Source organism: Terrapene carolina, unplaced genomic scaffold (assembly GCF_002925995.2).
Source record: "Terrapene carolina triunguis isolate 2854851 unplaced genomic scaffold, T_m_triunguis-2.0 Scaffold23, whole genome shotgun sequence".
NCBI classification, from domain to species: domain Eukaryota; kingdom Metazoa; phylum Chordata; order Testudines; family Emydidae; genus Terrapene; species Terrapene triunguis.
Window position 1 is genome coordinate 27,919,648 of NW_020664374.1, and position 26,531 is coordinate 27,946,178.

A 26,531-nucleotide genomic window follows, 5' to 3' on the forward strand; every position below is an offset into this window, starting at 1 on the left:
TAAACCCAATTTCACAGAGCTGAAAACAATTATAAGCCAAATCATCTGGGAGGAAGAATTTAATTAGAAAAATGTGCATGCTATTTGGGAATTATTTAAGAACACCTTACTAGATGCCCAAAATGCTGCAATCCCCCAATTGAGGAAGAAGCCAGTGCTGGTTAAAATATTTAACTGGTTTACAGTGGAAGTGAAGAAAGCTATATTAAGAAAGAGAAAGAGAAAGAAAGGAAGGAAGAAAGAGAAAAAATGATAGTAATGAACATAAATCACAAGCTAGGAATTGTGGGAAATGATAAGAGAAGCAGAGGGACTCAAGAGAAATATATGGCCAGCAGAGTTAAGGCCAATAAGTTAAGAACAATAAGGATTATTTTTTTGGAAAAAAAACAAACAAAACAAAACTATATTAAACTTGCATCCAACAGTTTTAATAGAGCTGGCTGAGCTGCTTGCGGACTATTAATGTTTATTTTTAATAAGCCTTGGAATTTGGGGAAGTTCCAGAAGGCTAGAAGAAAGCTAATGTTGTGCCAATTTTTAAAACAGGAAAGTGGGATGACCTGAGTAAGCAAAGGCCTGTGAGCCTGACTTCCATCCTGGGTAAGATAATGGAGTGGCTGATACAGGACTTGATTAATCAAGAATTAAAAGAAGGTAATGTAATTAACACAAATCAACATGAGTTTATGGAAAATAGATCCTGTCAAACTTACCCTTTCTGTTTAAAAAAAAAAAAAAGTACTTAACCATTGGAACAATTTACATTTTCATCGTGGATTCTCCATCACTGACCATTTTTAAATTAAGTTTTGATTTTTTTTCAAGAAGATTTGCTCTAGGACTTATTTTGGGGAAGTTCTATGTCCTATGCTATACAGGAGGTCAGACCAGATGATCATAATGGTCCCACTCCTTTCAACCCACCTCCACAGAGAAAGTATATGAACTGAGAAGATGGGAGAGGAGAAAGGAAAAAGGACATGGGATATTCTAGTTAAGGAAGAACTCAAAGGAAAGGAGAAATTATTCTACACAACTCAAACTACAAATATCTTCTCTAACAAGAGACCTAGAAAAGGCCACTCAGGCAGCAAGGCTAGCTGTAGTACCTACTTCTGGCTCTAATGTGCTTATGACTTTAATGGAGTGTTTGCAGAGAGTAGACAATGCCCCAAAATTAAATTGCACGATCTTCAAAACAGAGATGGAGGGAGCAGTTACTTCTTAACCTGAAATTATTGCTACAGATACAGCACTGGTCACAGCAGATTTAGCAGCTGCCCGGGTTGCATTCCAGCAATATGGTCTATAACCAAGATGAGAAAACAATGGCTGTTAGAAATATGTAGACATGTTCACATGCAAAGCAAAATCAGGAAACATTTGTTTTTATCTAGTGTAAGTGTGAATTTGGGCATTCCTCAAGATTTTTTTTAACTTTATGCCACAGAATTATCATTATTTGTCATTGAGCGACGTTCACGTAGGGGGAACAATTAACCTATGGTGAGTGTGGGCTTTGTAGGCCACATGTTTCATTGTCTGTCATATAGATATCTGATTCCTCATGGGCTAATAATTTCATGCAGTATCCTTCAAGCTAATATATGACTAGCAGTATCCAGGATGGAGTTGTGTGTTACAGTACACTGCAGTTTCCAATGTACAATACAATACATTAAAATGGATAGAGAAAGTGGATTTGAAAGGCGTGGAACTTGTATTAGCTGCACAAACATGCACAAGTGCCTATCATTTAACACAACAGATGAGTACATTGTTCAGGTGACTGATCTACAACCCTTTGTAACTGTCACATTATAAACACTTCATAATAAAGATATGATGGAAATATTCTCAATAGCTGTACAGTCAAGTACCTTTCCAATTCCTGGACCCATAAGAACTGACATTATCTTTCTTGCTGATATTTTAGCTACACACAAATTTCCTGCCTCCGCTTATGCAAACTCCCAGCCCTTTGAAACTACTACTGGAGGAGTTGGTCTTTGAGTGCTGATTACCTGTTGCCAGAGATTGGATTTCAAAGGCCCAAGCTGTATAAAGAAATGTTTGAATTGCCACCAGAGCGATGGTTCTGGTTCTGAATCTGAGCCAGCTATAAACTTGTAACCAGAGGGAAGATCCGGTTGTGGGTTTTGAAGGACTGGCACCTACCAGAGCCAGAGGTTGGAGTTGGGAGTGACCTCTGGTAACCTTTATAGTATTCCAGGTTCTTTTATTGTTTTTAATGTTTTCTTTGTAATGATTTTACCTGAAGAATAAATGTGCTTGCTTAGAAAGAGCTGTGTGCTAACTTATAACTGCAGACAATTACACTGTTGATGACCTCAGGAGAGAAAGCAAACACATACCTTTTAGGCAGTCTGGCTTGCTGGGAATACCACAGGATAAGCAGGGCACTATGGCACCTTAAAGAGTCCCCAGTCAGGAGTCAGTGTTCTCTGCCCATGAGAGGGGATGGCTGAGGAGCTGCGAGCCTAAAGTGGGTACCCTAGGTGGACCATGAAGGGCAAATACAGTTGCAGTTACCATGAAGCTGCGATACTTACCTTTTAACTTTACAGATTTGTATTGTGTACTATTCTTCTGGTGTTTTCTAAATAAAGCAACTTATCTTATACTTAAGCAGCTTTGTTTATACCTCCACAGTTTAAAAAAAAAAAAGTCTTTGCTGTCAGCATCTACAGTAACAATTCTACACATGGCTGCATCCCAGTGATCTATATTTAGAAACATTCTTCCTTAATCTAGTGGCCTGCACCAGCTCAATGATGCAAGGTCACTCCAAATGCTTGATTTGCACACTTGAGAAGAGACCATGTTTCCAAGAAAACTAAACAAGACAAATTACAACCCTCAGCCCCAGAAAAGCTGTACAATTCCAAAGCAGCACAATAATTACACTTCTTTCTTTTATTGTCTCTATAGTTAGACCAGGCAAAGTATTTTAAAAAAATGATAGATAACGGTACTGATAGATGGTTTAAACTGTAACCAGTACTAAACCAATCACTTCTAGTGACAGATCGTAGCAAACATGACACGGAGGTTTTTGGGGTAAACCTATTTAAGAAACAAATTTGTAACAAATTTACAGGCACAAATATCATGTAAGAAGTCTTCACTTCTATGATAAGCATTGATTATTTAATCATATGGTGCTCAGTTCTGCCACCTTTACTTATGTTGAATAGGATCTTACTCTGCTGGTAGCCCCACTGAAATCAATGACTCAAACTTTAGCTGAGGAATAGCTGTGGTGCACATCCTGGGGCTACCAATTCAATCCAGAGCATAAATCATAGCAGCATACCTTCTCTCTCCCCTGAAATTCCACTCTCTCTACTCCTAGAAAAGGAAGTTTCACAGATCCCTACCCCCAAATGAAAACTGTTTCATTCTTTTTTAAAAATGAGTCCTTTGAGGGAATCCTTTTTTTATGGATATGTAAAGGTAAAATAGGGGAACAATAATAGCCTGATAAAGATTGAATGAAGCAAACATGGGAATCAGAAAAACAAACAAAATTAACTGGCAGGAGCACTAAGAGTAAACATACAGTAAATTATAATAAGCAGTCTTGAGTCTGCAACTAATGGAAGAATTTTGGTAAAAGATGCTTCTCTAATGAAGTCAGGCTAACCACTGCTGGACTGGATGTACCAGTAATCTGTAGAAATTTTGTTTGTGTCTACATGTCTAACAACATACAAAAACAAGAGAGAATTATATGTTCTGCAATAGTAATTATGGTATTAACCCAGATTTACCTTTTCTCAATCTATTCTGATATAAGAACTTTTTACGTGAACTACAACAATGGATCATAGATCAAAAGATAACTTTATAAACGTTAGTACAAATACATAATAAGCTATGTAAATAAAACTACCTTTAACATCAGGGCCTGGGTCTCAGCTTCCCTCAGCTAAGCAAACAGGAAGGCCCATCAGGATGCACATTAAAACTCCATGATTCTCTAGATACAGCATTGGGCAGAGGGAGCTGGTGACTGTCCCTAAGGGTCTTTTTGGTTACTGAGGACAGTTGGAGCAAAGTAGGCTCCAGACACAACTCCTTTTTACCTTCTGTGCCAGGGAATACTGGAAGGGTAAAGTCCCTCTAGTCTAGTGGTATCAAAGTTCACATAACAGAGTAAAGATGCTGGTGAATTTAAATGAAAAATAAATAGTAGGTTGACTAAAAGGGATCATGACTTTTCATGTCCAGGTAGTGATCCCCTATTGACTGTTTAAGTCTTTGAGGTGAACAAAAGGAGGTTGGTTGTGACTCAGAGATGTGGGGGTTTGGTGACTCAAAGAACAGAAATCTTGTCATTTCCTTGTGGTGTGGAAGGGGGCTGAAGGAGGTCAATCTGATTTCTCACTTCCAAAGGATGTTAGTGGAGGAATTCTTAACTCCCAGTCCAGGTAAGAAGCTTGTTTGATTCCCTAGTACCACTGTACTCTAGTGCTCATTGTCTCTAATACAGCGGTACTAGAGAATCAAACAAGCTTGTTACCAGTACATCAGCAGTCCATGGAGAACTGGCTGGACACACGGTTCTAGCTCTCTTTGTTTTTATTGCTATGTGACATTAAAAGAAACATTTAAATACTTTCTTAATATTAATTTTCCATTTAAGCAATTTCTGTAGTTCTTGAAACAGAAGGGAAAGGGGATGCTCATAATTTCTCTATAAAAATGTGGCCTATATGATAAAGTTTTAAAATACCTGCTCTAGTAGCTTTACCTCAAGTTTACCTAAGAGCGACTCACTCTTTCAGGCAGTATTCAAGCCTCTCTGGTGACATAACAAAGGATGTTGGGAAAAGATTGCCTGGCTGGTTAGATATTGGATCAGAAGGCAATTTAGGATCTGCTTTGGTTGAAGGTTAATAAGGCCTGGTCTACACTAGGCGTTTATGTCGAATTTAGCGCCGTTACATCGAATAAACCCTGCACCCGTCCACACCACGATGCTATTTAGTTCGACATAGAGGTCTCTTAAATTCGACTTCTGTACTCCTCCCCAACGAGGGGAGTAGCGCTAAATTCGACATGGCCATATCGAATTAGGATAGGTGTGGATGGAAATCGACGCTAATAGCTCCGGGAGCTATCCCACAGTGCACCACTCTGTTGACGCTCTGGACAGCAGTCCGAGCTCGGATGCTCTGACCAGCCACACAGGAAAAGCCCCGGGAAAATTTGAATTCCTTTTCCTGTCTGGGCAGTTTGAATCTCATTTCCTGTTTGGACATCGTGGCGAGCTCAGCAGCACTGGCAACGATGCAGAGCTCTCCAGCAGAGATGGCCGTGCAATCGCAGACTAGAAAGAGGGCCCCAGCATGGACTGATCGGGAAGTCTTGGATCTCATCGCTGTGTGGGGAGATGAGTCCGTGCTTTCCGAGCTGCGCTCCAAAAGACGGAATGCAAAGATCTACGAGAAGATCTCTAAAGCCATGGCAGAGAGAGGATACAGCCGGGATGCAAAGCAGTGCCGCGTGAAAATCAAGGAGCTGAGACAAGGCTACCAGAAGACCAAAGAGGCAAATGGATGCTCCGGAGCCCAGCCCCAGACATCCCGTTTCTATCGAGGCACTGCATTCCATCCTAGGTGCGGCCGCCACCACTACCCCACCAGTGACCGTGGACTCTGAGGATGGGATATTGTCCACGGCCGGTTCCTCGGACATGTTAGCGGACGGGGAAGATGAGGAAGGAGATGAGGAGGACGAGGCAGTCGACAGCGCTTGCAACGCTGATTTCCCCGACAGCCAGGATCTCTTCATCACCCTCACAGAGATCCCTTACCACCCATCCCCAGCCGTTAACCAGGACACAGAATCAGGGGAAGGATCAGCCAGTAAGTGTTTTAAACCTCTAAACATTTATTTTTAACAGAACAGGAATTTTAACAATACCAACAATGGGTTTCTCATGATTAGTTTGCCCTAGGCGCTTAACGTTTCAGTCCCTGGCAGTGCAACTATTAAAAACAAATCTAACAATGTCCGGTTTTGCATGATTGTTCTGCCCAAGCCGCTCTACTGTTTACTCCCTGCCACTGCAGCTACAGTAAAATGCGGTCTACATGTCTGGGGATAGAGCAGAAATCCTCCTGGGACATCTCGACGAAGCTCTCCTGGAGGTAATTGGAAAGCCTTTGCATCAGGTTCCTGGGGAGAGCGGCCTTATTGGGTCCTCCGTGGTATGAAACGTTTCCGTGCCAGGAGACCATCAGGTACTCCGGGATCATTGCCCTGCAGAGCATGGCGGCATACGGCCCTGGTCTTTGCAGGCTTTCCCGAAACATTCTTTCTTTATCTCTGTCTGAGATCCTCATCAGGGTGATGTCGCTCATGGTGACCTGCTTTGAATTAGGTAGGGGAATATTAGTATTGGGACTGCTTGCCCGTTCCTTTACAGAACTGTAACCGCCGGTTTACAGCCACGCGGTGGAGGCGGCAGAGGGGCGGCATACAGGGATCTTTCCCTGGGACAGCCGCGAGGGGCTGGGACAGGGGCAGAGTTGATGTTTGCCGGATTGCTGGCAGCAGGGACTAGCATTGCTTTCAATGTGAAAGGAGGCCAGTACTACTATCAAAGTTTTAAGCAGCCACAAGTCTACGGCTTACCATGTCTGCCTGCTACACAAATTCCGGTGTCCTGCCCCGCTTCTCAAATCGGCAGTGCAAGACCCCAGGCACTGAATGCGAGGGCCGAAAATTCGACCTTGTCCTGAGTGCGCATGTGATAGGTACAGTGCATGGTCTTGTTCACAGAGAAAGACTATGTTCTTTGTTCACAACTACATTTATCTTTCTGAGGAATTCACTCCCTTTTTCCCATTCCCACAGCCACATCTGCGACTGTCTCCCAACCCAGCCTGGCATCACACACCCAGAGGCTAGCGCAGATTAGGCGGAGGAAGAAGAGGACGCGGGAGGACATGTTCTCAGAACTAATGGGCTGCTCCCGAGCCCAGGCAGCACAGCAGACCCAGTGGAGGGAGAACTTGTCCCAAATGCACTGGACACACATGGAACGTGAGGAGAGGTGGCGGCAGGAAGACCAGCAGGCGACTCAAACGCTGCTTGGACTTATGAGGGAGCAAACGGACACCCTCCGGCGCCTTATTGATGTTCTGCAGGAACGGAGGCAGGAGGACAGAGCCCCGCTGCAGTCTATCAGTAACCGCCCTCCCCCGCCACCAAGTCCCATACCCCCCTCACCCAAAGTCCAAAGAAGGAGGGGCGGCAGAGTCCGTGAAAACTCTCACTCCACCCCTGCAGACTGCTCAAGCACCAGAAGGCTCTCATTCCCCAAAATTTGAAAAATCCTTTCCTTCCCGCCTCACCCAAGCCCCCGTCCAAGTTTCACCCCCCAGTTTCATGTGTGGTTGTTAATAAAAAATACGTTTCTGTTCATTACTGTTTCCATCATGTTCTTTAGAGGAGAGTCTGTCTGAAGGGGGGTAAGGGGGTTGGTAATTGGACAGGACAGCAGCAGGGCACACACACAGTGCAGTCACTAGTTACCCTGGTCAGTCTGGGAGGTGGTTTTCATGTTCTGGGGGGGGGGGGGGTTGCTCTGTGACTTTGTGGCGGGGGAGGGCAGTTACAGATCTTATGCAACGGCCCTTATCCTGGATCACAGAGCCACGCTGCAGGGGATCTGTAACCCTCCTCCCCCTGCCACAAAGTCACATAGCCACCACATACACGCAGTCCCCATCAGGAGGGCTGGCAGGCTCCGTTGAAACAACCAGTCCACCACTGCGGAGCCTGTCATTCCTGCAGTTTAGAAGCGCCATTTGCATCAGTACACTACACCCACTCCCCACCACAGTCTGCATCCCAGGTTTAAAACATTCCCGCGAAAACAGTAATAAAGAAAACGGTGTCCATTAACAAAATAGAAGTCATTTTATTTTTAAAGGTGTGTTGGAAGGGGGTGAAGGGGGTATGTAACTGGAGAGGATAGTCAACATTGACTGGGTAAAGAAACGGGGGCAGGTTCAGCTTCTCTGTACACAAACTCAAAAGTCACAGGTTACCCTGCTCACTCAGGAACCTAGCTTTCAGAGCCTCCCGGATGAACAGCGCATCCCGCTGGGCTCTTCTAATCGCCCGGCTGTCTGGCTGGGCGTAATCAGAAGCCAGGCTATTTGCCTCAACCTCCCACCCCGCCATAAAGGTCTCCCCCTTGCTCTCACAGAGATTGTGGAGCACACAGCAAGCTGCTATAACAATGGGGATATTGGTTTCGCTGAGATCACAGCGAGTCAGTAAGCTTCTCCATCTCCCCTTGAGATGGCCAAAAGCACACTCCACCACCATTCTGCACTTGCTCAGCCGGTAGTTGAAGAGTTCTTTTTCAGTGTCCAGGGCGCCAGTATAGGGCTTCATGAGCCAGGGCATTAGCGGGTAGGCTGGGTCCCCAAGGATGACTATAGCATCTCCACATCCCCAAGAGTTATTTTGTGGTCCGGGAAGTAAATACCTTCCTGCAGCTGTCTAAACAGACCAGAGTTCCTGAACACGCGAGCGTCATGAACCTTGCCCGGCCATCCGACGTTGATGTTTGTAAAACGTCCCCGATGGTCCACCAGTGCTTGCAGCACCATTGAAAAGTAGCCCTTTCTGTTAATGTACTAGCTGGCCTGGTGGTCCGGTCCCAGGATAGGGATGTGAGTTCCATCTATAGCCCCACCGCAGTTTGGGAATCCCATCGCGGCGAAGCCATCTATGATGGCCTGCGCGTTTCCCAGGGTCACTACCTTTGAGAGCAGTACCTCAACGATTGCGTTGGCTACTTGCATCACAACAACCCCCACGGTAGATTTGCCCACACCAAAGTGGTTCACGACTGACCGGTAGCTGTCTGGCGTTGCAAGCTTCCAGAGGGCTATGGCTACTCGCTTCTGGACAGTCAGGGCTGCTCGCATCCGGGCGTCATTGCGCTTCAGGGCAGGGGACAGCAACTCACAAAGTTCGAGGAAAGTCCCCTTCCGCATGCGAAAGTTTCGCAGCCACTGGGATTCATCCCAGACCTGCAGCACTATGCGGTCCCACCAGTCCGTGCTTGTTTCCCGGGCCCAGAATCGCCGTTCCACAACATCCACATGACCCATTGTCACCGTGATGTCCTCGGCGCTGGGTCCCGTGCTTTCTGACAGGCCTGTGCTACTCTCAGACTTCAGGCCCTCACCGCGGTGCCGTAGCCTCCTCGCCTGATTTATCTGCATCTGCCTCTGGGAAAGGTGGATGATAAGCTGCAAGGCGTTGACAACGGACACAACTGCAGCGATGGTCGCAGCGAGTTCCATGCTCGCAGTGCTGTGGCGTCCGCGCTGTCACTGACCAGAAAAGTGTGCGAACTGATTTCCCGCCGGCGCTTTCAGGGAGGGAGGGAGGGCGGTAGTGACGGACGGATGACGACAGTTACCCAAAAGCACCGACACATTTTTTTACCCAGAAGGCATTGGCGGCTCGACCCAGAATTCCAATGGGCAGCGGGGACTGCGGGAACTGTGGGATAGCTGCCCACAGTGCACCGCTTCCAATGTCGACGCTTTCCCTGTTAGTGTGGACTCACAAAGTCGAATTACTGTCCTTAGTGTGGACACACACGTTCGACTTTGCAATATCGATTCCACATATTCGATTTAAGTGAAATCGAACTACTCTCGTAGTGTAGACATACCCTAAGATGCTGCTGCAGTCTAATTTCTTTCTTTTATATCCCCTTCTGGTATACTGGTCTAGGTATCCAAAACAGTTTAAGAGCCCCCACTGGGAAGCCAGATAATGAAATTCAAATAGAAGATGACAGATTATTTCATTTTGACCGAGATGTTCACAGACAAATATTGACCCAAAAAGAACACTGGTACCTTATATTTAAAAATGGAAGGGACAAGAAATGCAAGACAAGGTCTATCGTACATGGATAGTTGAAGTAACTCTGAAATGTTAGAAACAGTGTTTAATGAGGGACAGTTACCTGTCTGCTCTCTAAATTTCAGGAAAAGAGTAAGCTGCATTAGACACCATGTCCAGGTAAGTTTAAGAGCATATTTTCAAGAAGTAGGCTCAGGCATACGGATTTATGTGTGCACCAAGAGATGTACAAGTTGATTGTAAAAAGCTATCCCTGCAATCTTATAAAAGACAGAGTTATGACCTGTTGATAAGGATAAAAATTGCCACTATTAGGTGATAAAGTGAATACTATGTTGTGAAAGGTGCTGGGATTGATTTAGTGGTGCATATGGTGCAGTAACTGTATGAGGTTTTTGCATCCTGGATTCTCACGGGTGGAGTTGATGTCAGTACCATCTTAGAAGCATTAGTTAGGCAAGTCAAAGAGCTTTTATAGGTTTTTTTTTTTTTTTTTTGCAGGGTTGTAGGTAAGGCCAAATTTGAATGGGTAGCTGCAAATAACATACGGTGGCTGTTAGGCTCCATATATATATATATATATATACACACACACACACACACACACACACACGAAAAAGTGGGATTCACTGGATACTGGATGGCAAAAGTAGATTTTAAATTTATGAACTGTTAATTTCATCATAAAAATAGTGAATCCACATTTTCCTCAGCACAGAGTTACTCAATTTTGCTAAAGCTAGTGGCTTTAATTAATAATTTTGGTTTAACAAGAGGTTTGTCTTCCAGTGAGATATTAGAAAAGTTCAAAGGTCCTATGGAAAAAAGCTACAGACAACCTTAATTCTGGCATTTCCTATCATAAGAGTTTCACTTTGCTACCTTAATGTTCTTTTAATGTAGTTTTTTGTATGTAATATTATTTGTGTGTCTTTACAATGCATTTTTAAATAAGCATTTGATAACGTTATCATGTCTTTTACAAAACCAAAGTTGAGAGAGATGGTAGCAGGTAAACTTTGATTGGGGCTATGTGAAATTGAGGGAAGAAAGTCATGAAATTCTCCAAAATTTTATTTCACCATTTTCTACCTCTGAAAATTCACAAAAGCAGTAATTTGGCTGTGAATACACGGACGGGCAAGATGTTTACTCCTTTTGCCCCAAACAGCAGTTGTTCTAAAATGGTTCCATTTTCATTAGAAATGGCCTCAGTAACGTATGAAAACTTCACAGAGAATGGGTCAGATTTTGAAGTTGTAAGACATGCCCAAACACTTAAGTTTCTAGAAATCTGAATTTTAACAAGAGTATTTTGAATGTGTGTGTGTGTGTGTATGTAGACTAGCTTCTATGTCTCACTTTGCTATTGGAGCTACAAATGAAGCACCCATATGAACCATATATAAATAAAAAATGCACCAGTATTTCTCAGGACAAACAGAATGATTTGTTCCTAAGTACAGCTGCACTGTACACAGTACTACTAGTTTGTCACATTCCATAGTACATCCTGCCACTAACACCCTAGAACAAGGAATCTCATTCAGCTTGGAGATTTCAATGCATATTTTGCAAGCTGGAGCTATGCCATCAAGAAAGCTTCAGAGTGCCAATAAATGTAACTGCTGTTGCCACCACTAGTACAACGAGGAGGGGGAAAGCTGATTACTTGGCCCTGGTCCTGAAGATGGGCGAAGATAGTAGTGTTGAAGGGGTGGGGTGGACACACAGGGAGAGAAGAAGCGGACCTCAAAAATGTCAAAGATTGCATTAAGTTTGGGTGCTTATTTGTTTTCAGCCACACCTCTGAACTTTTTGAGATGTGCATATCACTATTTTGTATCCTAAAAAAAAAAAAAGCATAGGTTGCATATTCCCTATAAGCACTAAATTAACCTAAATTATTGCACTATTAGGTTTTTTCAACTCTCCACCTACATGCTCTCTGAACAGCAAAACAGCAGCAGAAGAAAGTCTTTAATGGGGGCGGGGGAAGCCTAAATTGTGCTGTGAACTTTCTCTAAGGGATCCTTTTCATGGCACATCCTATGTAAAAAGTCTGTTGTGCAGGGAACAGTAATATAACTAATTATATTTAGTACATTTTTTAACCTAAACCCACATTTCATTTCCATGAAATGAAAGGAGGAATTACCTTCCAGATGATTCACAGAAAAAGCAGTCTTCCCAATACTAATTTCATTTCAGAGGATGATGGGAACCACAAAGACATATGTGAGAAAAGACGACTAAATCTCAGCTAAAGTGACAGATGACACTGAGGAAGATTTTCAGATTTATTTTTCAAATGTAAGGCATTACAAACTTGGTTGCAATAATCAGAGTCCTTATGTCTGTGAAAATCTGGCAGTGAAGTGGCAGTGAAGATGCTGCAAATAATTCAGGGCTAAAATGGCCACATTAGAGCTTTCAATTCCCAATGACGAAATTATATCTCCTCCGTACTTTACCATGGAACTTGTATTCCACCAATATAGGGGCAGTTCAGTATGCCTTCAAAAGTCTAATTCTTTTCCATAGTAAGGGGGAAAAAATAAGTTATCCTGTCTTACACTCAAAGATTTCATAAACATACCTATAGTTTTTGTCATGCTATTGTATCAGTGTGGCTGTTCATAGTTTCTTCTGCACTTTTGAATCTCCTAGAGAACACAATCAGCTTCGAAGTTGTACATCATACTCACAAGAGAACTAAACAACAGAAGACAATGAAAACACTGACTGCCCCCAATCTGATCCTTGAGACCTAAGGATCACAGTGTGACTGGTCCTGCCCAGATGTGCAAGACCCTTGTAACTAGAGCTGTTTGAATTTTTTTCAACGTTTTTTTTTTTTCCCAAATGAAAAATTTCTTTGCCAACACACAATTTATGGGAAAAAATAATTTTCATTGAAAATTTGTTTTTCCAACAAACTTCAGAAATAAAATTTCTTATCATTTTTGCTGAGTCAGCTGTTCTTCTGGGCGCTTCTGGTACTGTGCAGTCCCCTCACATACGTTCCAATGAGGGTTACAATTTAAAAGCCACATTTATAGTGCTAAAAGGCAATATATCTGTGCATATGTAATTAAGAACAATATCTGCTTTTCTGATTTTGTGCTTGCATATTTAAGAATTCCGGTAATAACAATGAGCACATTTTTTAAACCTGAGTGCCTAAAGGTATGCTCGTAAATGTAGGAAATGCCATGCTGGATCAGAGAAGACTAACTGTGCATTGTGTGAAAAACCATTTCCTTTTATCAGTTTTGAATTTGCCACTTTTCCATTTCATTGACTGTCTGCTGATTATTATTATTTGCACTGCAGTAGCACCTAGTGTCCCCAGTCAGAGCTCCACTGTGCTAGGCACTGTAAATAAATTAATGGAGATATCCTATCTCCTAGAACTGGAAGGGACCTTGAAAGATCATTGAGTCCAGCCCCCTGCCTTCACTAGCAGGACCAAGTACTGATTTTGCCCCAGATCCCTAAGTGGCCCCCTCAAGGATTGAACTCACAACCCTAGGTTTAGCAGGCCAATGCTCAAACCACTGAGCTATCCCTCCCCCCTTACAGAGGGCAGAGACTATCTAAAATAGATAGAGGTGAACGAGGGATGGTGGGAAAACAAGCTAGTAGTGAAACATCTATTTGGTATAAGAAGCAGTGGTCACACTTTCTTCCAGTAGACTAGGTGACATAACATTTATTCTGAATTTCCCTACCATCCCCCAGCTCCCCTTTTTTTACACTATGAGTGGGACATTATTTCAGTGGAAAAGGCATAATTTATCACTTATTGTTCCTGTACACAGCATGGAAAGTTTAGAAAAGATCTCTAGTTCTTGGACTCCCCTCCTTTTTTTTTAAAGGTTAAGTAAGAGTAGATGCTGTGGTATGTTGTTCCACGTTATGACAATTTTCCTCAGTTTATCAGCCACAATGGATACTGCATTTCTTTAGGAACTGCTCTTCTTGTAATTTCAGTACCCCAGTGACACAGGACAATGCAGCATCAGGAACAGAGATGGTTGCAAACAACTCAGTTTTGTTGTTGAACCAGATGAACATGAAATGCCTGCTTATGTCTGAGCCCTAAAGCGGTTGCAGCCAACTTGTTTTCCTCTCGTTCCCCTATTTGGAGATTGAGCATGAGACTAAATTGTGTCAGAGATAAGTAGCCTGAAGCAGCTGGCTGGAGAGATGACATTTCACCAGGATACAAAACAAATGCGCACAGAAAAAAATGAAAAAATAAGATAAGGTGGTTGAGATTGCAAACTGGACAGGTACGCTTGTACCACTGTGTCTGGAGTAACTCAGAGCTTACCAAATCATTTAAAGCTCATTTGATCAAATATTTCAGACATATTGTCAGAGTGAATGTTGTACCAGAGAACCTAAAAGAAGGGTTTTGTGTACATAGTGCACAAGGAAGGCTGGACAATTGCTTTTTTATCTTTAGTTTATAGATGGCATGTAACCCCTTTTTTTGATTTCATACAAAAAAACTTCACATTTTTAAATATTTAAGGCACTTTCCCCCCAAATATTTACATTTAGCCATGCACATAAAAAAGGGACTGACAAAAATATTCCTTGAGGGATGCTTAAGATGGATGCTAATTTTTTAATATATAAAGTAATTCAACATTTACCTGAAGTTGTTCTTCCAGTGCAGCAGTAGCTTTATCTCCACCACTTTCATCCACCACAACTACCATATGAGTAAGGGAATTCACCCTGACTTGTTCCTGTTCCAAGTCTTCTTGAAGTGCCTAAAAAGAAAAGGGGGAAAAAATCTATTATCGCTCTTTAGAGAGGAAGACTCCAGTCCCTAAACAGAGTTCTGTGCCAGAGTAGAATCTCTGACTAAAAAATGGGAATACATGAGCAGTAAGGTGCTACAATATGCAAGTATAGTTGTCCCTTTCTTGAAAACTATCTAGTACAATCTGTGTTTCCTCTCTAAGTGTTTAGTTCTCTCATCAACATTCAGAATGAAACTTTGGATTGAAAAAGATTTGTTGAGCTTGTGTAGTTGACATTTTATAAATATCAATTGCTTGCTCATTTTAAATGGATATTAGATTACTTTTTTAACAGTGTTTGTATATGTTATAGTATTACACATAAAAACTATGTTAAAGAACATTATTAAAGTTGCAATGTCAAATACCCAAAACTTAGGAAATACTAGTATTAAGGTTGCCTGTGCAACCTTAACTTTTCCCTCTCTTGTGTGGGTGCATTATGATGCAGTCTTTAATTACATGATCACATACTATTTTTGCCACAGGACCCCTGCTTCAATCAGTACACAGGATGATTGGTGCCTACTTAATGAGCAGCTATTCAATGTGTTTTTTCTCCTCATTGTTCAATGTGTAGCCCCTGCCTTATTTACTGTACACTATTCAAACCTTGCTCTGAAGATAGTTTACATTTTATCTTAATGGACATTTTTTTTCTTTTATTTACTGCCTCATGGCCTTTTCTTTGGCACTCAACATTATAGTCTGAGTGCATTACAAACATTAACGAATTTATTTTCGGATGAGTGGTAGCATCCCCATTTTACAGGCATAGAGAGATTAAGGCCAAAAGAAACTGTTAATTTTAGGTGTCCAGTCTCAGACTCTGAGGACCATAGTACTTAGCATTGCATAACACTTTATATGTTGCAAGTACTGTTCCTACTGACTGCAGCTGCAACTGCGAATTCTTTGCACTTCTGGAAATCAGACCCCAGGGTCTCAAGTCAGGAACCCAGAAATGAACAAACAAATAGAAACCACCTGTAAAAAATTTGGTTTCAGTGCCCAGTATCACATAGGAACTCTGTAGAACTGAATTCCATAGGGCAGCATAAAAGTGCCTTAGACATGAGACTATCCTTTCTCTTCCTGTGACCCCCTGCTCGTTCAGTACATTCCTTCCAACTTTTGCAATAAGTGAAACAGAGGTCCTACAGACAACAATACCCTTTACTACACAACCTTGTTGCATCCCCAGAGCAGCTCTGCCCTGTGCACTGAACAAGGCAAGGGTCCACTGGAAAAAGCCAGTATGTGATAATGTAATTAAAGACTAGAATAAAACATATGCACAGGAAGGGTGAATTAAAGTTGGCAGCTTGTTGCCCCAGTCTCTCTCCCTAGACTTGTCCAAGTCGATTATCTTCATGCTCCCCCAGGTCTGGCAGTTGTGCCCTCTACTGCCTGACCTAGGGGAGGGGATCACTATCAGAGTGCAGGCTCCCTGTTATCAGTTCTGATGCCCAAACCCAGATCCAGTACAGTTACCACCCCCCTCCCCCTCAGAGGTACAAATTGCAAAGAAAATCCTGCTCAGCTCCAGGCTGGAGCATGATCAGTGAAGACAGGACCTTTGGGGATTTATGCTGCTAAAATCTAACAAATCTCTACTGAGCATAAGCAAACTGCAATATTTAAAAGTTTTATAACTTAGCCAAATTTGGGCAGTTTTTTTATGGAGATGATAACAGCACATCCGTGTCACAAAGATGACCCATCCATCAAATGTTAATTCCCTGCTCTAAAGCATGGGGACACTAGAACATCTAAAACACAAGTGAGGGGGGACACAATTTTTTCCCTACCCTCATTCTCAAGAATGACTGAACTGTTATGGTTGAAATTTTCAAAGAAAAAAAAATCAGCGGGAGACAGATCTAGCATGGAAAACTTCATGCCAAATGGTTAAAGTTTGGCAAAGTTATAAGCAACTGAAAACATTATTGTATTGGGAAAAGTCAGGAAACCTTAATATGCAGAAGCCACCATCCATGTGCATGTTTCATGCTTCAGAGTAAGAGGTAAACAGTGAAGTGGCAAAGTTTGCAGATGATACTAAACTGCTCAAGATAGTTAAGACCAAAGCAGACTGTGAAGAACTTCAACAAGATCTCACAAAACTAAGTGATTGGGCAACAAAATGGCAAATGAAATTTAATATGGATAAATGTAAAGTAATGCACATTGGAAAAAATAACCCCAACTATACATACAATATGATGGGGGCTAATTTAACTACAACTAATCAGGAAAGAGATCTTGGAGTCATTGTGGATAGTTCTCTGAAGATGTCCATGCAGTGTGCAGTGGCAGTTGCAACAGGATGTTAGGAATCATTAAAAACGGGATAGAGAATAAGATGGAGAATATCTTATTGCCCTTATATAAATCCATGGTACGCCTACATCTTGAATACTGAGTACAGATGTGGTCTCCTCATCTCAAAAAAGATATACTGGCATTAGAAAAGGTTCAGAGAAGGGCAACTAAAATGATTAGGGGTTTGGAACGGGTCCCATATGAGGAGAGATTAAAGAGGCTAGGAATTTTCAGCTTGGAAAAGAGGAGACTGGGGGGATATGATAGAGGTATATAAAATCATAAGTGGTGTAGAGAAAGTGAAAAAGGAAAAGTTATTTACTTGTTCCCATAATATAAGAACTAGGGGACACCAAATGAAATTAATGGGCAGCAGGTTTAAAACAAATAAAAGGAAGTTGTTCTTCACACAGAGCACAGTCAGCCTGTGGAACTCCTTGCCTGGGGAGGTTGTGAAGGCTAGGACTATAACAGGGTTTAAAAGAGAACTGGATAAATTCATGGAGGTTAAGTCCATTAATGGCTATTAGCCAGGATGGGTAAGGAATGGTGTCCCTAGCCTCTGTTTGTCAGAGGGTGGAGATGGATGGCAGGAGAGAGATCACTTGATCATTATCTGTTAGGTTCAATCCCTCTGGGACACCTGGCATTGGTCATGGTCGGCAGACAGGATACTGGGCTGGACGGACCTTTGGGCTGACCCAGTATGGCCATTCTTATGTTCTTATGTAACACATTTCAGTCTACATCTGTTTTCTCTTGGTAGTTATACTTACAAAGTAACACCCGTGTACTGTCAATTAACATTTTGATAATGGAGAGACTCTCATAAATGCAGGGCAGGAAGCCACCTCCAACCAACATCTAGTCCAGCCCCCTGCGCAGAGGCAGGACCAAATTCCTGACATGCATTTGCCCACTCTGTTCTTAAAATCATCTGATGACAGGGATTCCACACCTCCCTTGGAAGCCTATTCCAGAGCTTAACCACCCTTATAATTAGTAAGTTTTTTCTAATATGTAACCTAAATCTCCCTTTCTGCAGATTAAGACCATAATACCTTGTCCTACCTTCAGTGTACAGGGAGAACAATTGATCACTGTCTTCTTTATAACATCCCTTAACATATTGCAAGATTTATCAGGTCCCCTCTCTCTGGTCACCATTTTCTCAAGACTAAACATGCCCAGTTTTGTTTGGTTTTTATTTGTTTTTAACCTTTCCTCATAGATCAGGTTTTCTAAACCTTTTATCATTATAATTTTTGTTACTGTCCTCAGAACTCTCTCCAATTTGTCCACATCTTCCTTAAAGTGTGGACCCAAACCTGGACACAGTTACATATAACACTCCTGTTAATGCACCCCAGAATGATATTAGCCTTTTTTGCAATGCATTGCATTGATGACTCTTATTCAGTTTGTGATCTACTATAACTCCAGATCATTTTCAGAAGTTCTACAGCCTTTCTAGTTATTCCCCATTTTGTAGTTGTGCTTTGATTTTTCCTTCCTCAGTGTAGTACTTTGCACTTGGCTATATTGAATTAAATCTCGTTGATTTCAGCACAATTTCCAATTTGTCAAGGTCATTTTGAATTCTAATGCTGTCCTCCAAAGTGCTTCCAACCCCTTCCAGCTTGTTATCATCCACAGATTTTATAAGCATATACTCCACTTCATTATCCAAGTCATTAATGAAAATATTGAATACCACCAGACCCAGCACCGACCCCCACATAATACCTATTAGACAAGCACTCCCAGTTTGACAGCAATCCATTGATAAGTACATTTTGAGTATGGTCTTTCAATCAGTTATGCACCTACCTTATAGTACATCTAGACCACATTCCCTTAGTATTTCAAATGGCCACAATCAATATAGTGGGGCAGATTTTTGTTTTTGTTCCATTCCCTTGGCAAATTCTTTGCAGAGGACTTACGCAAGAGGCAAAGCCCTCCGCTTGGGATTCCCCTGGTAGAGGGGAGCCTCAGAAGGCATGGAGAAGGCATTAGCAAACCCCTTTCCCTCTTTCTTCACAGACTGCAAGGAAGGGCAGTAGAGTATGTGAATTTCACTAGCTAGCCACAGACTTAGAATTTACGAGAGAGGAATGTTGTTCAATAATAAGAGCTTTGAATGGCACAAAATTATTAACTTCAGTTACTGGAATTGTTGAGACCAGAACTCATGGTCTCTTCCTGATTTTCAGCCTGGTACACCTCCCCCTAGGCCAAAATAGTTGCTGTTGTAGTCTCCTTTTCCTTGTCCTCCAGATCTAGGGTTCCTCCCTGAGACTGGAACACACTCAGTGCAGTCAGTAGGCAGGGAGTTCTTTGAGGCATTCTCAATGCAGATGGAATGTTCAAAGATTTTAGAATCAAGCTCTTCTGAGCATGTAAAAATAGCAATTTTCAGAGACTTATAATTTGGATAAATTTTAGTATATTTTCATGGGGACAGCAAAAGACACCTCTTTGATCCCAGGGCTATCCCACTGCCATGTTTGAAACATCATAGTTGCCAGAGCTTTTCAGTGAAATTATTGAGGAGGAGTGGAATTAACACTGGCAAAACTACCTATTTTTCCCCTTCCCTTGCTCTCGGGAAAGGTTAAATGTTAAAAAACAAACACCACCAAGACAACCTGGGAAAGAGCAAGCTTGGAAAATTTCAGCCAGAATAGGTAAAGTCTAGAAAAGGTTTAAGCAACTGAAAACAGGTCACATAATGGAAAGTGTTAGGGAACCTTTACTATATAAATTTCATAACCTGTAGCAGCTCTGCATATCATATGTACTATATTATTACTCATTCTGACCTGTGTACTGGGTAAAACCCGACAATCACTATGTTCTCGAATGAACTCACGCAGAAAAATTATAGAAGACAAAAGCACCACATCACCCATAGGTGGACACTTCTCACTCCATACCCCTTCTGCGTAACAATCTAATCTTTATTACCCACTTAATCTCAAGTGACATCTGTTATTCCCTACGCTTAACTATCAATCCCAATTTGTATTTAGCTCAGTTACGGATTTCTTTCCCCAGACCTGAAGAACTGTTTCATTCGAAAATCTGAACCTTCCACCAACAGAAGTTGGTCCAATAAAAGATGTTACCTTACCCACCTTGTCCCTCTCACTGTCATGGCAATTCATAGGAAAAAAACTATAGTGCAAGGACAAAACCAGAATTCCTTCCCATTCTTAACAACAACTGCATTGTACCAAATCACTGGTGAAATAGAACTGGGCACCACTCACAGACAGTGACAACAGCACAAATGAACATATGTTGGGATAACAAAAATAATAAAATAATCTAGCAGCACCAAAAGCAGATTTAGACAGAGCTCCTATTCTGCTTCACCAACTACATCCTCACTCTTGTCACCAGAAATGTGCTTAGCTGACTGATTCCCTGGCAATTAAATCAAGGAGTAACAGGATAAAACAACAATAAATCAATATAGTCTCAAATAATAAGCTCTGCCTGCAGTGGACAAACTGCCTTTTTCCACAGCAGCATACAACAGATGTTTCAGAGAATAGAGTGGTTTTCTCTGACAGAGGATATATATAATTGTGCCATGTATCAAAATAATGGGAACCAAAAAAGAAAAATGGGGCTATTCATACCCACCCACTCAAACATGATTTTTGTGGAAGGAGTGTGAGCAGCTGTGTACAATTGCTGTTCAGTGACATGAAAACCAGAGAAGGGCCCAGGTCTGAAAATTAGATCCAGATCATCCAGTCAGCGGGTGTGTGGGTTAAAATGGTTTAATTATAACTTCAGAAGGTTAAAAATCCATCAGCTCCCTGACTACATCGTTAAGAGAGATTTGACAGGAGAGTACCCCAATTGTCGCAGTGTAAGTCTCAAACATACAGAATGAAATCCAATAAGCTAGTTTCCTATGCGTAGAGGAAATGGGAATTAAACACGGCAACAGCTCGAATTTATATCAGACTTATTTAAGAATGAGGAAGGCGTCAGTCATGTAACAAAGACAAAAGATCATCAGAGGATAGTCATCTTTCAACATGACAGAATACAGCATCTGTATAAAGAGAAAAATGTAACCAGCATCTGCGATACATAGAACAGGGGGATACTGTAAGCAAGGCAAATAGCCTTAAATAATACAGGACTCTCTGCTCTCTCCCATTGTGTGCTGCCTGTATTTCCCCCTCCCCTCTCTTATTGAATTTAAATAAATCAAAATCAGTGGTAGGCTTACAGATTCTCAAAACAAACAAAACAAAACAAAAAACAACCACCCAACCCTGAAGGCCATAAATGACAGATCTGTTCCTAGGTCTACGATTATCATTACTTCTAAAAAAATTGATTCCCAAAATATACAGTTATCAATTTGATCAAAAGAGGCACAGGCAGAGTATTGTACTAGCTCACAGAGATCTACGTAATTGCAGCATCTTCCTTAGTAAAAAAGTCAAAATGTCCGTTGCGAATACTTTTCCAATCAGTTGTGAAAACCTGGCTCTACTGAAGTCAATGGATTGGTTTTTAAAGGCCAGAATTTCACACAAAATAACCAGAACCACTACCATGTGTCAAATTGTGCGACCATTTCCAACTAACCTAGGTCAACATTACAAAACATGCACTGGGATACTGATGAAGGTATCCAGATAGGGGGAGAAATTCCATGGTCAACCTTGATTAAAATCCAAGTGTGGAGAAAGTTTCCCACATACCTTTTCATTTTTAGGGACATACTGCAAACTCAAAAAGTGGCAACTTTCCAAGGTTTTATTTTTATAATGAAAATTTTGCACAATTCTCCATCAAACTCTAAACTTCTGAAAATTTTAGCTAGTTTAACTGTATAAAGTGAAATCTATACATAATTTTAAAAGTGCATTTTTGTTTAAATCACAAAATTTTAAATATGTAGCCTTTCTAGGCAAATTAACAATCTTCAGTTTCTCTCAGGTAGGCAGATTTCTTTCAGTTTTTAAAATGCATAGCCAAGACTACTTGCATCAGTAGAGAAAATACCTAAAATACAGGTCAAATGCTTTTTGACAGTTTCTTGGACAATTACGCCAAAGTAGTTTGGCAAACCTATCATGAGATCCATAAACATGTTCCTTTTTGTGGCCCTAAACCCCCCTGGAGTTTGTCTTTGGCACAGTTCAGATAGAAACTGTCCTTTCCAGCTGAAAGTCTCGTACAACACTAAGTTAAGAAGGGGAGCTTCCTGGTAAGAATTCCTCTGTCTTTTCCCGGCCGTGAATAACAATCAATCCTAGATCTGTTTTACTGAATGGTTTCTCTTCTCAGGATTGGAGTTCACTCACTCTACCTGGGCCCACAAAGAGAAATCGGAGTATCAGTCTCAAAAGCATGAGCAGTATTTGACACAACATACAGAAAAGGGAGATTATACATAACCAAAGATACAGAGTTTGAGTCAAGAGGCAGAAAATAAAATGAACAAAATAGATATTCTAGGTGTGGAAGGAAACAAGGGGCCAGGAACTAATCAAAGGGAGATAAGGCGAAAGAATGAATATGACAGAAACACACGAGAGAAAGAGAGGAGTTGCCGCATTCCATCTACCAAACCAACCCATCATTCTGGCTGTAACTACCCAATCTGATGTCATCTTCTCATTTCTGTTTTCTGAACTCTCCAGTTCCGCCCAACAAATGCCACAATACTAATACTATGCAGTAATTGGGAATGTATACATCCATGCTAAGGATGTGAAACTTTCAAAACCCAGAGATTACTTATACCTTATCCTGAAATTAAGTACTCACTGTGTTGTTCATATCTAGTGCAATAAAACTCGGTTTCAACTGTTTTCCCCACACATTGTATACTGTCATGAATTTTTATCTTTGCTGAGTATGCAGCTTTGTTATACTGCAGGAATCAGGGGGCACAGATGCAGAATATAATACAAAATAAATTCTATGTGAATGTTGCAGATATTTTTGAAATGTCTGCAAACATCTTGTCCTCCAGTTACTACCTACAGACAGGTTCTACCTGCGAAGAATTTTAATCCATGCCCAACGGGGAGGGAAAAAAACCTCTTTTTGATCACTTTACTGTCTGAATGATCCCTTAGTAGAGAAGATGGAGTTGAAACCTTATTTTTTAAGTATGCATCCACAATGTTAACCGACTCACCACATTCAGAAATGTGGAATCAGTATATGGGAGAGGTAAATTTCTGAATACCCTGGAGACCCAGGGTGGAAGTCCTAGCCCCACTGAAGTCAGTGATGAAACACTCCATTGACGTCACTGTGGCCAGAATTTTACTCTCAAAACAAAGAGCTGCACCCATTAAGATCAAAGTTCTTAAAGGGAATGTAGTGTTTCACTGGCACAAGAAATTATTACCTTTAATGCCATTAGCATTCAAATACCACACATGTCAAAAGAAAAACAAGAACCCAGTAAACAATTTCTGAGTGAACTTGTCATATATATTTTTTCAGTCCCAGATTATCTTTCCACCTTTACTTGCCCTTTTTTTTTTTTGGGGGGGGGGGGGAGTTTCATTTAGTGCTCAGAAAATGGGCTGGACTGGAAAGCCTGGAAGCTGAAATCTTCTATTTACCCACAGACCAATTACAGCATAGGAAGCAGCAACAGCACCACCACTAGCTTTTCCAGACTTCCTCATGAGTATGAGAGCTCTTCTGTGTCATGGTTAAGCGAAGAGCTCAGTTTCCATGCAGTTCTTGGCCTCTGCTGCCGCCCCAGAGCCGTATATTGGTTTAATTTCTGATGATAGGTTTTGTGATGGAAAGACCTGCCCTCTACAAATTGGACTAAAACCATCAACTCATTCCAAGATGATAAAAGGGATCAGATGGTAAAAACTTGTGGGTACTATAACTGAACTGGATTTGAACCACTAACACAGAGTTGAAGGACACCTTAATCTCTTCACACTTTCTGGAATCACATCTCCCAAGCCTTATGTTTTTTTCTGATATTTATCTTCCTATCTTCTATCATGATGCATATGTGTTTCTACACACACACACACACACACACACACACACACACACACACACACAGATATATATACAAATACACAAAGAATTATTGAATTTAGCACAATTTTAAAAATCTGCTTTATGTAACTATTTTTAAGACTCATTTTAAAAGTGATTATCACAGCCTTACCAGAATTCTTATTTGCTGTATTGAATTTATTTGCCTATGTTCTTATTAATTTAATGTATGCAGTTTTTAACTCTTAATCATTCCAATTTAAGAAACACTTTTCTACATGAGAATGCAAACAAGCTTGGTCAAATATCTTTCTTTCCCCAATTGCTGATTTGTTATTTTTCATAATTAAATACATTTTTCAAAAAAATCTCTTCCATTACAAAGCTAGAGACTACACTTGGATAACTTTACAATGCTCAGGGGCTACATACTCAGAGTCCCAGTACTGCTATTGAGCTTTGGAATCCCAATTATAACAACTAATCGTGTCTTGTTGTTACTACAGCACACAAAAGAAAGCACAAGATGACAAGAGGAAAAAAACATGGGAGTAATAAAATCTGAAATGTTATGCTTTGTAATAAAAAGGATATTACAATTGCCTATTTTCTTGATATCCAACCAGAATTTCTAGTCTAGTAAATTATGAATATGAGAAAGAATAAAGAAAATCCCAGTCTTATTAAAAAATTCTAAATTGCAATGCAGTCTCTATACAAAGACTTGGTCATTCTGAAAAGCTTAAACTTCAATAAATGAAATATTCTGCACTACTCTTCTCTAATACTAGTTTTGGAGCTTTAAAAATGTGAAAAGTTCATTGATATACGTTCCTTCTTTAAACAATATTTTGACTCCCAACAGTAACGTACGTATGTAAAATAGCTTACCTTGTGTTCTTCTACTTGATGTTTTAAGTCTTCTAGATCAGGGCCCAGGGGCTCTGACTCAATTTTCTTTGTCCTTTCTTCTGTTTTTGCTAGCCAGTCAGATAACTGTGTTAGTTGCTGATTCTGCAGGTCCATGAGAATTTTATGTAAGCTAGAAACAAGGAAAATCATCACTTACATTTGTACATGTAAGAAACCAGTAAGCAGAAAGGTTTGCTTACACTTGCACTTTTTTAAAAGTTAAATTTAATACTTGTATCAATAGGTGCTCACAAGCCAGCCCTGGTACAGTACTGCAGATTTACCCACCTTGTCCTACTAATGGGTTTAAACCACTACCTAGAAAGGCAATATATTCATCTCAGATGGTAGTTTGGATTCCAAGCCCATTCCATTTTCTGAGACTGCCAACAAAGGTGCCATTTTATGTTTTCAAATGGATGGAAACAGAGGCCACAACTCATTTCTGTGGCAATGTACTAAGAGACATCCAGTAATACTGAAATTGGCCCATCCTGATCAGCCTGATTTGAACCAGTCAATGTGAAATATCTCACTTTACTAGCTGGGCATTATCTATTTATTGCTGGCACTTCAAACCAGTGCATCTTACTATTAAGAGCTGGTCAAAAGCTGGAAATTTCCACCCTATGGGAAATTCTAATATTTTGATTTGGGAGGGGAAAGGGGAATCCTCATTTGGGACAAAGTCAAAACACACACACACTTTTATTTATTTATTTTTTATTATTATTTTTAGGGCCATAAATGTACAGAAAGTTTTGATGCTAAAAATCTTGAAATATTTTGTTTCAGCTTGGTTTAACATCAAGCTATGTCTGCATACCCTGCCACAGTGCCTCATGGGAGCGGTCACAGATGCTGACTCTGTGGGTGCTCCGGGGCTCAAGCACCCACAGAAAAAAAAGTAGGGGGTGCTCAGCACCCACCAGCCACAGCTGTTCAGTGGGCTGGGGGTCTTGGGGCAGGAGGGGGGGAAGAGGCGAAGTGAGGGCAGAGCCTCCGAGGAGAAGCAGGGTTGGAGCACCCACTGGGAAAAATAAAAGTCAGTGCCTGTGGGAGCTGCAGTTTGGTTGCCTCATGTTCCTGTTCTACTCTGTTGGCCATGATGAACAGGGACAGCCCAGGTGGGTGCAGCAGTTTGTTTCATTTAGACAACCTGGCAGGTTTCAATTCAGGTCTACCTGAGCCCAAATGAAATATTTCATTTCTTTTTATGTGGAAAATTTTGATTTTACTGAAACTGCATTTTCCATTCGAAAAACATTTTGATGAAAAAGTCCTGTAAAGCTCTAATTACTAAACCATGTCTCCCCCTCCTCCCCCGAACAATGTAATAGCTGTTAAATTGGATGCGGGAGATGATTAAGCCTAGATTGACTCACTGGAGAATGTTCCACAGGAGGGACAGTTGCTCATAATTTAAGCTATATTTACAGATTTCAGAGTAGCAGCCGTGTTAGTCTGTATCCACAAAAAGAACAGGAGTACTTGTGGCACCTTAGAGACTAACAA

General features: G+C 41.2%; 1 protein-coding gene across 1 annotated transcript in view; it reads right to left on the bottom strand.

The window, feature by feature from the left end:
• LOC112112035 (dystrophin) overlaps positions 1–26,531 on the bottom strand; it is a 1,981,667-nt gene that overhangs the window by 1,215,008 nt on the left and 740,128 nt on the right. The window contains exons 12-13 of the mRNA XM_026649948.1: positions 24,996–25,146; positions 14,604–14,723 (exon numbers count right to left, since the gene is read on the bottom strand). Coding sequence (XP_026505733.1) covers positions 14,604–14,723; positions 24,996–25,146 — 271 coding nt within the window. The remainder of the gene's footprint in view (positions 1–14,603; positions 14,724–24,995; positions 25,147–26,531) is intronic.